We start from the raw sequence: 11,342 nt of genomic DNA, 5'->3' as shown, positions 1-11,342 counted from the left end.
GGTCCAATTTCTGTTGGTGAGAGAGACAAGCTTTCATGCTTACACAGAACTTTTCTTCAGTCTAGGAAATGTACCTTGTGTCACAGCTAAATACAAGGTGGAACAGATAGCTTATCATAAGTAGTTAACACACATCTCAGGGGACCCTTCAAGTTGAAATGTCCCATTTAGTTGGGGATTAGTCCTGCTTTGAGCAGGGGGTTGGACTAGATGACCTCCTGAGGTCCCTTCCAACCCTGATACTCTATGATTAACACCTGTGAGGGTTCCTTCCCCACTCTGAACTCTGGGGTACAGATGTGGGGACCCACATGCAAGACCCCCTAAGCTTATTTTTACCAGCTTAGGTTAAAAACTTTCCCAAGGCACAAATTCCACCTTGTCCTTGAACATTATGCTGCCACCACCAAGTCATTTAGACAAAGAATCAGGGAAAGGACCATTTGGAGTTCCTGTTCTCCCAAAATATCCCCCCTTCCAAGCCCTTACACCCCCTTTCCTGAGGAGGCTTGAGAACAATATCCTAACCAATTGGTACAAAGTGAACACAGACCCAAATCCCTGGATCTTTGGACACTGAAAAAAAAATTAATCAGTTCTTAAAAGAAGAATTTTATTTTTTTTAAAAAAAGGTAGAAATCCCCTTTGTAAAATCAGGTTGGAAATAACTTTACAGGGTAACAAAAGATGCACAAAACACAGAGGAACCCCCTCGAGCCTTAGTTTCAAAGTTACAACAAAACAGGGATAAACCTCCCTCCAGCAAAGGGAAAATTCACAAGTTGAGAGACTGGTTCAGAATGGTTTGTAGGATATGGATTGATATCTGGTCCCTCTTAGTCCCAAGAGCAAAGGAACACAGAAACAAAGAACCCAAAACAAAGCTTCCCCCCCTCCCCAGATTTGAAAGTATCTTTTGTCCCCATTGGTTCATTTGGTCAAGTGCCAACCAGGTTCCTCCTTACAGGTAAGGAGGAATTTTAGGCTACCCTTATGGTTATGACACGCACCCCTCCAGTCATGGGAGGAAGGGTGGGAAATACAGCTCTGGGTGTGTGTGCATGTGGGGGGGGGGGTAGTTGGTTACAGTTTGTTGTAATAAGCCGTAAATCTAGTGTATCTATTCAGTTCATGATTTTTAGTGTCTTGCAAAGCTATGAATTTAAGTTCCCAGGCTCATCTTTTGACAGGGTTGTGCAGATTTCTTTTGAGAATGAGGACTGAGAAGTCAGATGTAGAGCGATCGCTTTATGAAAAGTATCATTAAACAATTACAATCCACACTCGATGGGGATCACATCCTGAAAGAAATCTTTCCTGAACCCCCACTTCTGGCTTTCAAACAATCCCTCATCCTTTCCATACTCACCATCAGAAGCAAGTTCCCTACAGATCAGGACACACGAACTCAAAGCCAAATCAGACCCTGCCAGAACAACAGATGCAAAAGCAGCAGACATATCTTCTCTGCTACAATGAGCAATACTTCCCCCAACACACCTTTCAAGATCCATAGGTCCTATCTGTGCCTATCATGACATAAATTTGTGTGTGTGTGTGTGCAAGCACACACATCTCTTGTATACTGCATTGCTGTATCAGGGCCCACTTAGACCCTCCTTCTTTCACAATAGAAACCAGATTGATTGATCCTCATTTCATTCAACTAGTCTGAATCCTTTGTGAGGGCCAGACATTTCCTAACAGCTTTTCTCAGGGCCACCTTGACCTCTCTGTTTCTCAGGCTGTAGATGAGGGGATTGGCCAGGGGAGTCAGGACTGTGTAGCAGACAGAGAATACTTTGTTCAGGACTCTCAGGTTGCTGGATTTCGGTACCAGGTAGACAATCATTATGGTCCCATAGAAAAGTGTTACCACGATGAGGTGAGAGAAGCAGGTGGAAAAGGCCTTTTGCCTCCCGGTGGTGGAAGGGATTCTCAGGATGGTGCTAACAATACAAACATAGGATGTCAAGGTTAATAGAAAGGGGGAAACTGCATGTGGGAAGGAAAATATATAAAGAATCAGCATCATCTGGCTGGTGTCACTGCAGGAGAGCTTTAGCATTGGGGTGAGATCACAAAAGAAATGGTCCATTTCATTGGGGCCACAGAAAATTAATTGTGACATAAAACCTATCATTATTGTACAAAGTAGAAATCCACTTATCCAACACCCAGCTGCTAGCTGGAGGCACAACTTGCCATTCATAGAGGTTCCATAGTGCAGTGGTTTGCATATGGCTAAATACCGATCATAAGACATTGCTGCCAGGAGAGAACACTCCGTAGTTGTTAGAAAACAAAAGAAAAAAAACTGTGTCATGCAGCCCCGCACAGAAATGGTTCTGTCCCCAGTCAGGAGACTGGCCAGCATCCTGGGCAGGAGGGCAGAAGTGTAGCAGGTCTCCAGGCAGGACAAGTTCCCCAGGAAGAAGTACATTAGGGGTGTGAAGGTGCTGATCAGTCACAACCAGAGCAATGATGAGGATGTTTCCTGCCATGGTCACAATATAGATCACTAGGAAAACCAGGAAGAAAAGGATCTGCAGTTCAGGGAGATCCCCAAACCCCAGGAGGATGAATTCTGTCACATCTGTTTGATTTTCCGCATCTCCTTTCTCCATGAGCTGCATCCTGTGATAGTGAAAAGTAATGAACATTGAAAGACTTGGCTGTACCATGAAATTAGATAGATTTCCATCTTTTGATTCCATAAGACTTCCCACTGCAAACTGAGAGCTGGGTTTATATTCTCTCACGACAGAGAAACTTCTTCACTCCAGAGAGATTCCCCACACACCCCAAAGAGCTGTCACCCAGTTAACTTGCCCCGCTTCTGCCCCATACCCCAACTTTTTTCATTAATTGATTCTTAGATTTAAGACCAAAAGGGACCATTTGGGGATGGAGGTTGGCACAAGTGATTAAAAGAGCTTTAAACTAGAAACTTGGGGGAGATGCTCATGTAATCTCCATGCCTGATTCTAAGATTGAGAGGGAGGAAAATCAAGTCAGAAAGGATACAGCAATGGAGAAAGGAGCCACAGTGGGTAGGAGAATGGACATTAAGAGGAAGGATAGTGCTGATACCAGTCAGATAGGTGACACTGGAAGAAGAATAACTGTACCCAATCAGGAAAGGAATGTGGACAAAGCCAAGCAGCAACAGATAAGATGTTGGTACACCAATGCAAGGAGCCTGGGTGACAAAATGGATTAACTATCACTACTGGTGCTGGAAGTGAAACCAGATATTATAGGGGTAACAGAAACATGGTGGAATAATAGTCATGACTGGAGTACAAAAAGAAAAGGAGTACTTGTGGCACCTTAGAGACTAACAAATTTATTAGAGCATAAGCTTTCGTGAGCTACAGCTCACTTCATCGGATGCATTTGGTGGAAAAAACAGAGGAGAGATTTATATACACACACACAGAGAACATGAAACAATGGGTTTATCATACACACTGTAAGGAGAGTGATCACTTAAGATAAGCCATCACCAGCAGCAGGGGGGGAAAGGAGGAAAACCTTTCATGGTGACAAGCAAGGTAGGCTAATTCCAGCAGTTAACAAGAATATCAGAGGAACAGTGGGGGGTGGGGTGGGAGGGAGAAATACCATGGGGAAATAGTTTTACTTTGTGTAATGACCCCCACTGTTCCTCTGATATTCTTGTTAACTGCTGGAATTAGCCTACCTTGCTTGTCACCATGAAAGGTTTTCCTCCTTTCCCCCCCCTGCTGCTGGTGATGGCTTATCTTAAGTGATCACTCTCCTTACAGTGTGTATGATAAACCCATTGTTTCATGTTCTCTGTGTGTGTGTATATAAATCTCTCCTCTGTTTTTTCCACCAAATGCATCCGATGAAGTGAGCTGTAGCTCACGAAAGCTTATGCTCTAATAAATTTGTTAGTCTCTAAGGTGCCACAAGTACTCCTTTTCTTTTTGCGAATACAGACTAACACGGCTGCTACTCTGAAGACTGGAGTACAGGTATTGATGGGTATGTGCTGTTCAGGAAAGACAGAAATAAAGGCAAAGATGGTGGAGTAGCACTGTACATTAATGATGAGGTAGACTGTAAAGAAATTAGAAGTGATGGAATCGATAAGATAGAGTTGGTTTCAGCTAAAATCACTTTGGGGAAGAAAGCTTGTGGAGGTTCTTCCAGGATAATTTTGGAGTCTGCTACAGACCACCAGGATCCAATATAGATAGAGACCTCTTGTTAATGTTTGTAATGAAACAAATACTACTGGGAATTGTGTGATTAAGGGAGATTTTGATTTCCCAGTTACAGATTGGAGGACAAGTGCTACAAAAGTAATTTTCCTTCCCTTGGTATTCACCCCTTCTTGTCAACCATTAAGAATAGGCCACTTCCACCTTAATTGAATTGGCTTGTTATCACTGACCCCCAACTTGGTAAGGCAACTCCTATCTTTTCATGTGCTAGAATATATATTCTGCTTCCTGTATTTTTCACTCCATGCATCTGATGAAGTGGGTTTTAGCCCAGGAAAGCTTATGCCCAAATAAATGTCTTAGTCTCTAAGGTGCCACAAGGACTCCTCATTGTTTTTGCTGATACAGACTAACACGCCAACCACTCTGAAACAAATAATAATAGTAGGGCCCAGATTTTCCTGGATGTGATTGCTGACAGATTTCTTCACCAAATAGTTGCTGAACCAACAAAAGGTGATGCCATTTGAGATTTGGTATGGGTGAGCAATGAGGACCTCATAGAAGAACTGGTTGTAGGGACAACCTTGGTTCGAGTGATCATGAGCTAATTGAGTTTCAACTAAATGGAAGGATAAACAAAACTCGATCTGCAACTAGGGTGTTTGATTTCAAAAGGGGTAACTTAAAAAAATTAAGGGGATTATTTGGGAAGTGGACTGGAATGAAGAACTTCAGGATCTTAATGTGGAGGAGGCTTAGAATTACTTTGTAGAAGTTGCAGAAGCTATCTGAAGCTGGCATCCCAAGCAAGGGGAAAAAATTCGTAAGAAAGGGTTGCAGACCAGCCCAGACAAGCAAGCTTCTCAAACAGGTGATTAAGAGAAAGCAGAAAGCTTGCAAGGAATGGAAGATGGAATGGTTCATCAAGGAAAGGTATCTCATGGAGGTCAGAAAGTGTTGGGATAAAGTGAAAATGCCAAAAGGCAAGCAGAGTTGGACCTTGCAAAGGAAATTAAAACCAATAGTAAAAGGTTCTATAGCCATCTAAATAAGAAGAAAATAAGGAAAGAAGAAGTGGGACCACTAAGCACTGAGGGTGAAGATAAAAGATAATCTAGGCATGGCCTAACACCTAAACAAATACTTTGCTTCAATTTTTAATGAGGCTAATGAAGAGCTTAGGGGTAGTGGCAGGGTGGCTAATGGGAACAAGGATATGGAAGTCGAAATTACAACGTCCAAGGTGAAGCTAAACTCAAACAGTTTAATGGGACTAAATCGGGGTCCCTGGATAATCTCCATTCAAGAATATTAAAGGAATTGGCACATGAAATTGCAAGCCCAATAGCAAGGATTTAATGAATCTGTAAACTTGGGGATCATAAGCTAGGATTGGAGAATTGCAAATATACTGCCTATATTTAAAAAAGGCAGAAAAAGTGAGCCAGGAAACTACATATTTGTTAATTTGACCCCAATTGTATGCAAGATCTTAGAACAAATTTTGAAAGGGAAAGTAGTTAAGGACATAGAGGTAAACAGTAATTGGGATAAAATAAACGTGGTTTTACAAAAGGTAAATTGTGCCAGACCAACCTGATCTCTTTCTTTGAGAAGATAACTGATTTTCTAGACAAAGGAATTGCAGTAGATTTAACCTACCTGGATTTCAGTAAAGCATTTGATACAGTTCCACATGTGAAATTATTAGTTAAATTGGAGAAGATCGGGATTAATATGAGAATTGAAAGGTGAAGAAGGAACTGGTTAAAGGGGAGACTACAATGGGTCATACTGAAAGGTGAACTGTCAGGCTGGAGGGATGTTACTAGTGGAGTTCATCCAGGATCAGTCTTGGGACCAATCTTATTTAACATTTTTATTACTGACCTTGGCACAAAAAGTGGGAGTGTGCTAATAAAAATTGCGGATGACACAAAGTTGGGAGGTATTGCCAGTGCGGAGGAAGACCAGAATATCAAATAAGAGGATCTGGATGACCTTGAAAACTGGAGTAATAGAAATGTGATGAAATTTAAAAGTGCAAAGTGCAAGATCATGCATTTAGGAACTAACAACAAGAATTTTTGCTTTAAACTGGGGACATATCAGTTGGAAGCGACAGAGGAGGAGAAAGACCTGGGTGTATTGGTTGATCACAGGATGACCATGAGCTTCTAATGTGATGAGGCCGTGAAAAAGACTAATGCAGTCCTAGGATACATCAGGTGACGTATTTCTAGTAGAGAGAGGGAAGTGGTGGTACCATCATACAAGGCACTGGTGAGACCTCATCAGGAATATTGTTTGCAGTTCTGATCTCTCATGTTTAAGAAAGATGAATTCAAACTGGAACAGGTGCAGAGATGGGCTACTAGGATGATCCAAGGAATAGAGAACCTACCTTATGAGAGGAGACTCAAAGAGCTTAGCTTGTTTAGCCTAACCAAAAAAACGCTGAGGGGAGTTATGATTGCTTAAGTTTATGGAGGGAATGGCATGATGAGATTGACTGCAATAGCATGTAGCAGATCTGCAACTGATAGCAGCAAATATCCCCAGTAGTTGGTGATGGGGCACAAGATGGGGAGGGCTCTGAGTTACTACAGAGAATTCTTTCACAGATATCTGCTTGGTGGGTTTAACCCACATGCTCAGGGTCTAACTGATTGCTATATTTGGGGTCGGGAAGGAATTTTTCCCCAGGTCAGATTGGCAGAGACCCGGGGGGGGGTTTCGCCTTCCTCTGCAGTATGGGGCATAGGTCACTTGCCAGTTTAAACTAGTATAAATGGTGGATTCTCTGTCACTTGAAGTCTTTAAACCATGATTTGAGGACTTCAGTAACTCAGCCAGAGGTTAGGGGTCTATTACAGGAGTGGGTGGACGAGGTTCTGTGGCCTGTGATGTGCAGGAGGTCAGACTAGATGATCATGATGGGCCCTTCTGGCCTTAAAGTCTATGAGTCATTAGATCATCCAGTCTGAGCTCCTGCTTAACAATAACCACAGAATTTCCCTCGTTACCCCTGCACTGAGCTCAATAACTTGTTTGGCTAAGAAGTACCTTCCAGAAAAGCAGCCGGTCTTGATTTGAACATATCAGGAGATGAGAATCCATCATTTCCCTTGGTAGATTGTTCCAATGGATAATCACACACACATTGGCAACAAACTGTGCCTTATTTCTTATTGAAATGTATCTGGCTTTAGTTTCCAGCCATTGGTTCTAGCTGTGCCTTTCCCTGTTCGATGAAAGAGCCCTTTGATAACCAGTGTTTTCTCCCCAGGAAGGTGCTGATACGCTGTGATCAAATCACCTCTGTCTCGACTTTGATAAACTGAACACATCGAGCTCTATAAGTCTCTCTCTCACTGGAAGATATTTGAGAGCTGGAGAAAATCGATTTTATGGCTCTTTTCTGCTCCCTCACCAATCTTTCAACATCCATTTTAAAATGTGCACCCCAGCGCTGCCCATGGTATTCCAAAATCGGTGTCACCAGTGCTCTTTACAGAGGTGAAATCCTCTCCCTGCTCCCCTGTTTATACAGCCACGGATCACATCAGCCCTTGCCCCGCAGCATCATGCTGGGAGCTGAAGCTGAGTTACTTGTCCACTGTAGTCTGAGCTCCAGCTTAACAATGTGATGGGGACGAGGGTCAGACACATGAGCTTCCCCAGAGGAGGGCAGGAATGAGATTGCACCATGTCAGTACCTGCGATGAGGAGTGACAATGAGCAACAGCACAGATGGGAAAGTGACTCTGCCAATGGCAGTGTCCAAGGCACAGATGAAACCACCCCTTGGAGCAGATGCATACTCAGATTTCTCTCATTCATATCCCATTAGTGACTAGTCCAGAAACACTGAAACTGCTTATAATGAATTGCCAGCTATTATTGATTAATGTTAAATATTAATTATTGACTGAGTGACTATCCAAGGTCATACAAAGAGGCTGCGGCTGATCAGAGAAGAGACCCCAGGTCTTCTAAGTCACAGGCTATGCCCTAACCGCTGTAGTACCCATCCTCAGGAAAAAAATTAAGGTAGAGTAGTAAATGCTTGGGCAAAGTTTCCTAATCTGTAAGGAATCTGTCTCCATTCAGTTCATTTCTAATGTACACCCTTTTTCTGTGGAGTGCTCAATACTGCCCAAGAAATGCTGAGGGCGCTCAAGTCCCACAGAAATCCAGGGAGGAAATACTCAGCATGAGACATAAAGCATCTGAGGATTGGGCTGGGATGGTGCATTGGTATCTGCCTCCCAGAAAAGTCTGGAGAGGCAGCTGATAAGTAGCTGAGAAACTGAAGACCAAGGTCCCTGAGAAAACAATGATTTGTCAGGGAGAGAGAGATGGGGACAGCCAGCCAGCGAGCAAGAGGGTTAGGGGAGGACAGACAGAGGGATGTGTAAGGGCAGAGATGATAGCTGGGTCTCTGTTCTGATTCATCAGTTTTTCTAGCTGTGAACCACAAAGAAACCGACTCTGAAGTCCTTACTCTGGCAGTGCTCCCAGCGTGTGAGGACACTGTCCAAGGGGGAGTGTCAGAGCAAGGGCTGCATATGAACAAGGACCTGAGGATTTGCCCCGAGGCTAGTGACACTTACCTTCAAACCTCTGCATGAAGCAGCGAGCTCCCCATCGCCAGTGACTGGGTCTGGTGTTAGTCAGCCTTCTTGTCCCAATTCGTGAGCAGACACCTGCCTGTGGCTGCTGGGATGGGCATCTCTTGCTGCCTGGGTTGATCGTTGGCATCACACAAACCCTTAATGTCTCCTGCTCTAGATTCTTGCAGTATTTATCAGGGAAAGAAGCCAGCCCCTGGCCCTTGCCGCTGCTGTTGGGATCTCCCTTGGGACTGCTGCCAGTGATCCTCTGGATTCCCTCCTTAGGAGAATTGATGCTGTGTGGCTTGTTAAAACAGTGTAACATCACAAGAATGGCCACTCTGGGTCAGACGAATGGTCCATCTAGCCCAGTGTTCTGTCTCTGGCAGTGACCAGTATCAGATGCTTCAGAGGGAATGAACAAAACAGGGAAATTATTGAGTGATCCATCCCCTGTCATCCAGTCCCAGCTTCTGACAGTCAGAGGTTTAGGAACACCAAGAGCATGGGGTTGTGTCCCTGACCATCTTGGCTAATAGCTATTGATAGACCTGTCCTCCATAAACTGATCTAATTCTTTTTTTACTCCAGTTATACTTTAGGCCTTCACAGTATCCCCTGGCAATGAATTCTGCAGCTTGACTGTGCATTGTGTGAAGAAGAACTTCCGTATGTGTGTGTTAAACCTGCTGCCTATCAATTTCATTGGGTGACCCCTGGATCTTGGTTTCTGTGAAGGGGTAAATAACACTTCCTTATGCACTTTCTCCACACCTGTCATAGTTTTATAGACCTCTCTCACATCCCCCCTTAGTCATCTCTTTTCCAAGCGGAGAGTTCCAGTCTTTTTAATCTCTCATCATACGGAAGCCGCTCTATACCCCTCATCACTTTTGTCGCCCTTCTCTGCACCTTTTCCAATTCCAATATATCTTTTTTGAGAGGGGGCAACCACATCTGCACGCAGTATTCAAGGTGTGGGCATACCATGGATTTATATGGAGGCAGTAAGATATTTACTTGCATATTATCTATCATTTTCCTAAAGGTTCCTAACGTTGTTCACTTTTTTGACTGTCGCTGCACATGGAGCAGATGTTTTCAGGGAACTATCCACAATGACTCCAAGATCTTTCTTCAGTGGTACCAGCTAATTTAGACCCCATCACTTTGTATGCATAATTGGGATTATGTTTTCCAATGTGCATTGCTTTGCACTTATCAATATTAATTTCATCTGCCATTTTGTTGTCCAGTCACCCAGTTTTGTGAGATCTCCTTTGTTACTCATCCTCTGTCTGTCCATCCCTCACCTTCTCGCTTCCTGTCTTTCTCTCTCTGAGAACTCATTGTTTTTTCAGGGACCGTGCCCTTCAGTTTCTCAACTACTTGTCAGCTGCTTCTCCAGACTTTTCTGGGGGCAGATTCCTATGCACTTTCCTAGCTTTGGACTTAACTTTCTTGAGTAATTTTCTCTCATCTGAAAATGTTGCCACTTCACTATTTACCCCTTTTACTGGATCATTTATGAATATGTTGAGCAATACTGGTCGCAGTACAGATCTTTGGGAGACCCCATAATTTACATCTCCCCATTGTGAAAATTGACTTTTATTCCTACCCATTGTTTCCTATCTTTTTAACCAGTTGCTGATCCATGGGAGGACCTTCCCTCTTATCCCCTCTGCTTTCTTTGTTTGAGAGCCTTTGGTGAGGGACCTTGTCAAAGCCTTTCTGACAGTCCAAGTACACTGTATTCACTGGCTCACCCTTTTCCACATGTTTGTTGACACCCGCGAAGAATTCTAACAGATTGGTGGGCATGATTTCCCTTTACAAAAGTTGTGTTGGTTCTTCCCCCAACACGTTGTGTTCATTTATTTGTCTGATAATTCTGTTCTTGACTATAGTTTCAACCAATTTACCTGGTACTGAAGTTAGGCTTCTGTCATAAATATAAAGGGAAGGGTAAACACCTTTAAAAAACCTTTAAAATCCCTCCTGGCCAGAGGAAAAACCTTTTCACCTGTAAAGGGTTAAGAAGCTAAGATAACCTCGCTGGCACCTGACCACAATGACCAATGAGGAGACAAGATACTTTCAAAGCTGGACGGGGGGAGAAACAAAGGGTCTGGGTCTGTCTGGGTGATTCTTTTGCTGGAGACAGAACAGGAATGGAGTCTTAGAATTTAATAAGTAATCTAGCTAGATATGCATTAGATTATGATTTCTTTAAATGGCTGAGAAAATAAGCTGTGCTAAATGGAATGGATATTCCTGTCTTTGTGTCTTTTTGTAACTTAAGGGTTTACCTAGAGGGATTCTCTATGTTTTGAATCTGATTACCCTGTAAGGTATTTACCATCCTGATTTTACAGAGGTGATTGTTTTTACTTTTTCTTCTATTAAAATTCTTCTTTTAAGAAACTGAATGTTTTTTCATTGTTCTTAATATCCAAGGGTTTGGGTCTGTGGTCACCTATGCAAATTGGTGAAGATTTTTATCAAGCCTTCCCCAGGAAGGGGG

The 11,342-nt window shown here is 43.1% G+C and overlaps 1 protein-coding gene across 1 annotated transcript; it reads right to left on the bottom strand.

Moving 5' to 3' along the window:
- Nucleotides 1-1,552: 1,552 nt before the first annotated feature.
- Nucleotides 1,553-3,295, bottom strand: LOC119842975 (olfactory receptor 5B21-like). Its single transcript, XM_043496992.1, is given in 2 exon segments — nucleotides 1,553-2,443; nucleotides 2,445-3,295. Coding segments are annotated over 2 exon segments (1,050 nt in total). The 5' UTR covers nucleotides 2,718-3,295; the 3' UTR covers nucleotides 1,553-1,666.
- Nucleotides 3,296-11,342: the final 8,047 nt, after the last annotated feature.

The sequence above is a fragment of the Dermochelys coriacea genome, chromosome 14 (genome assembly GCF_009764565.3).
Source record: "Dermochelys coriacea isolate rDerCor1 chromosome 14, rDerCor1.pri.v4, whole genome shotgun sequence".
NCBI lineage: Eukaryota > Metazoa > Chordata > Testudines > Dermochelyidae > Dermochelys > Dermochelys coriacea.
Note: the sequence above shows the minus strand (reverse complement) of the source record. Positions and strands in the feature narration are given on the sequence as shown.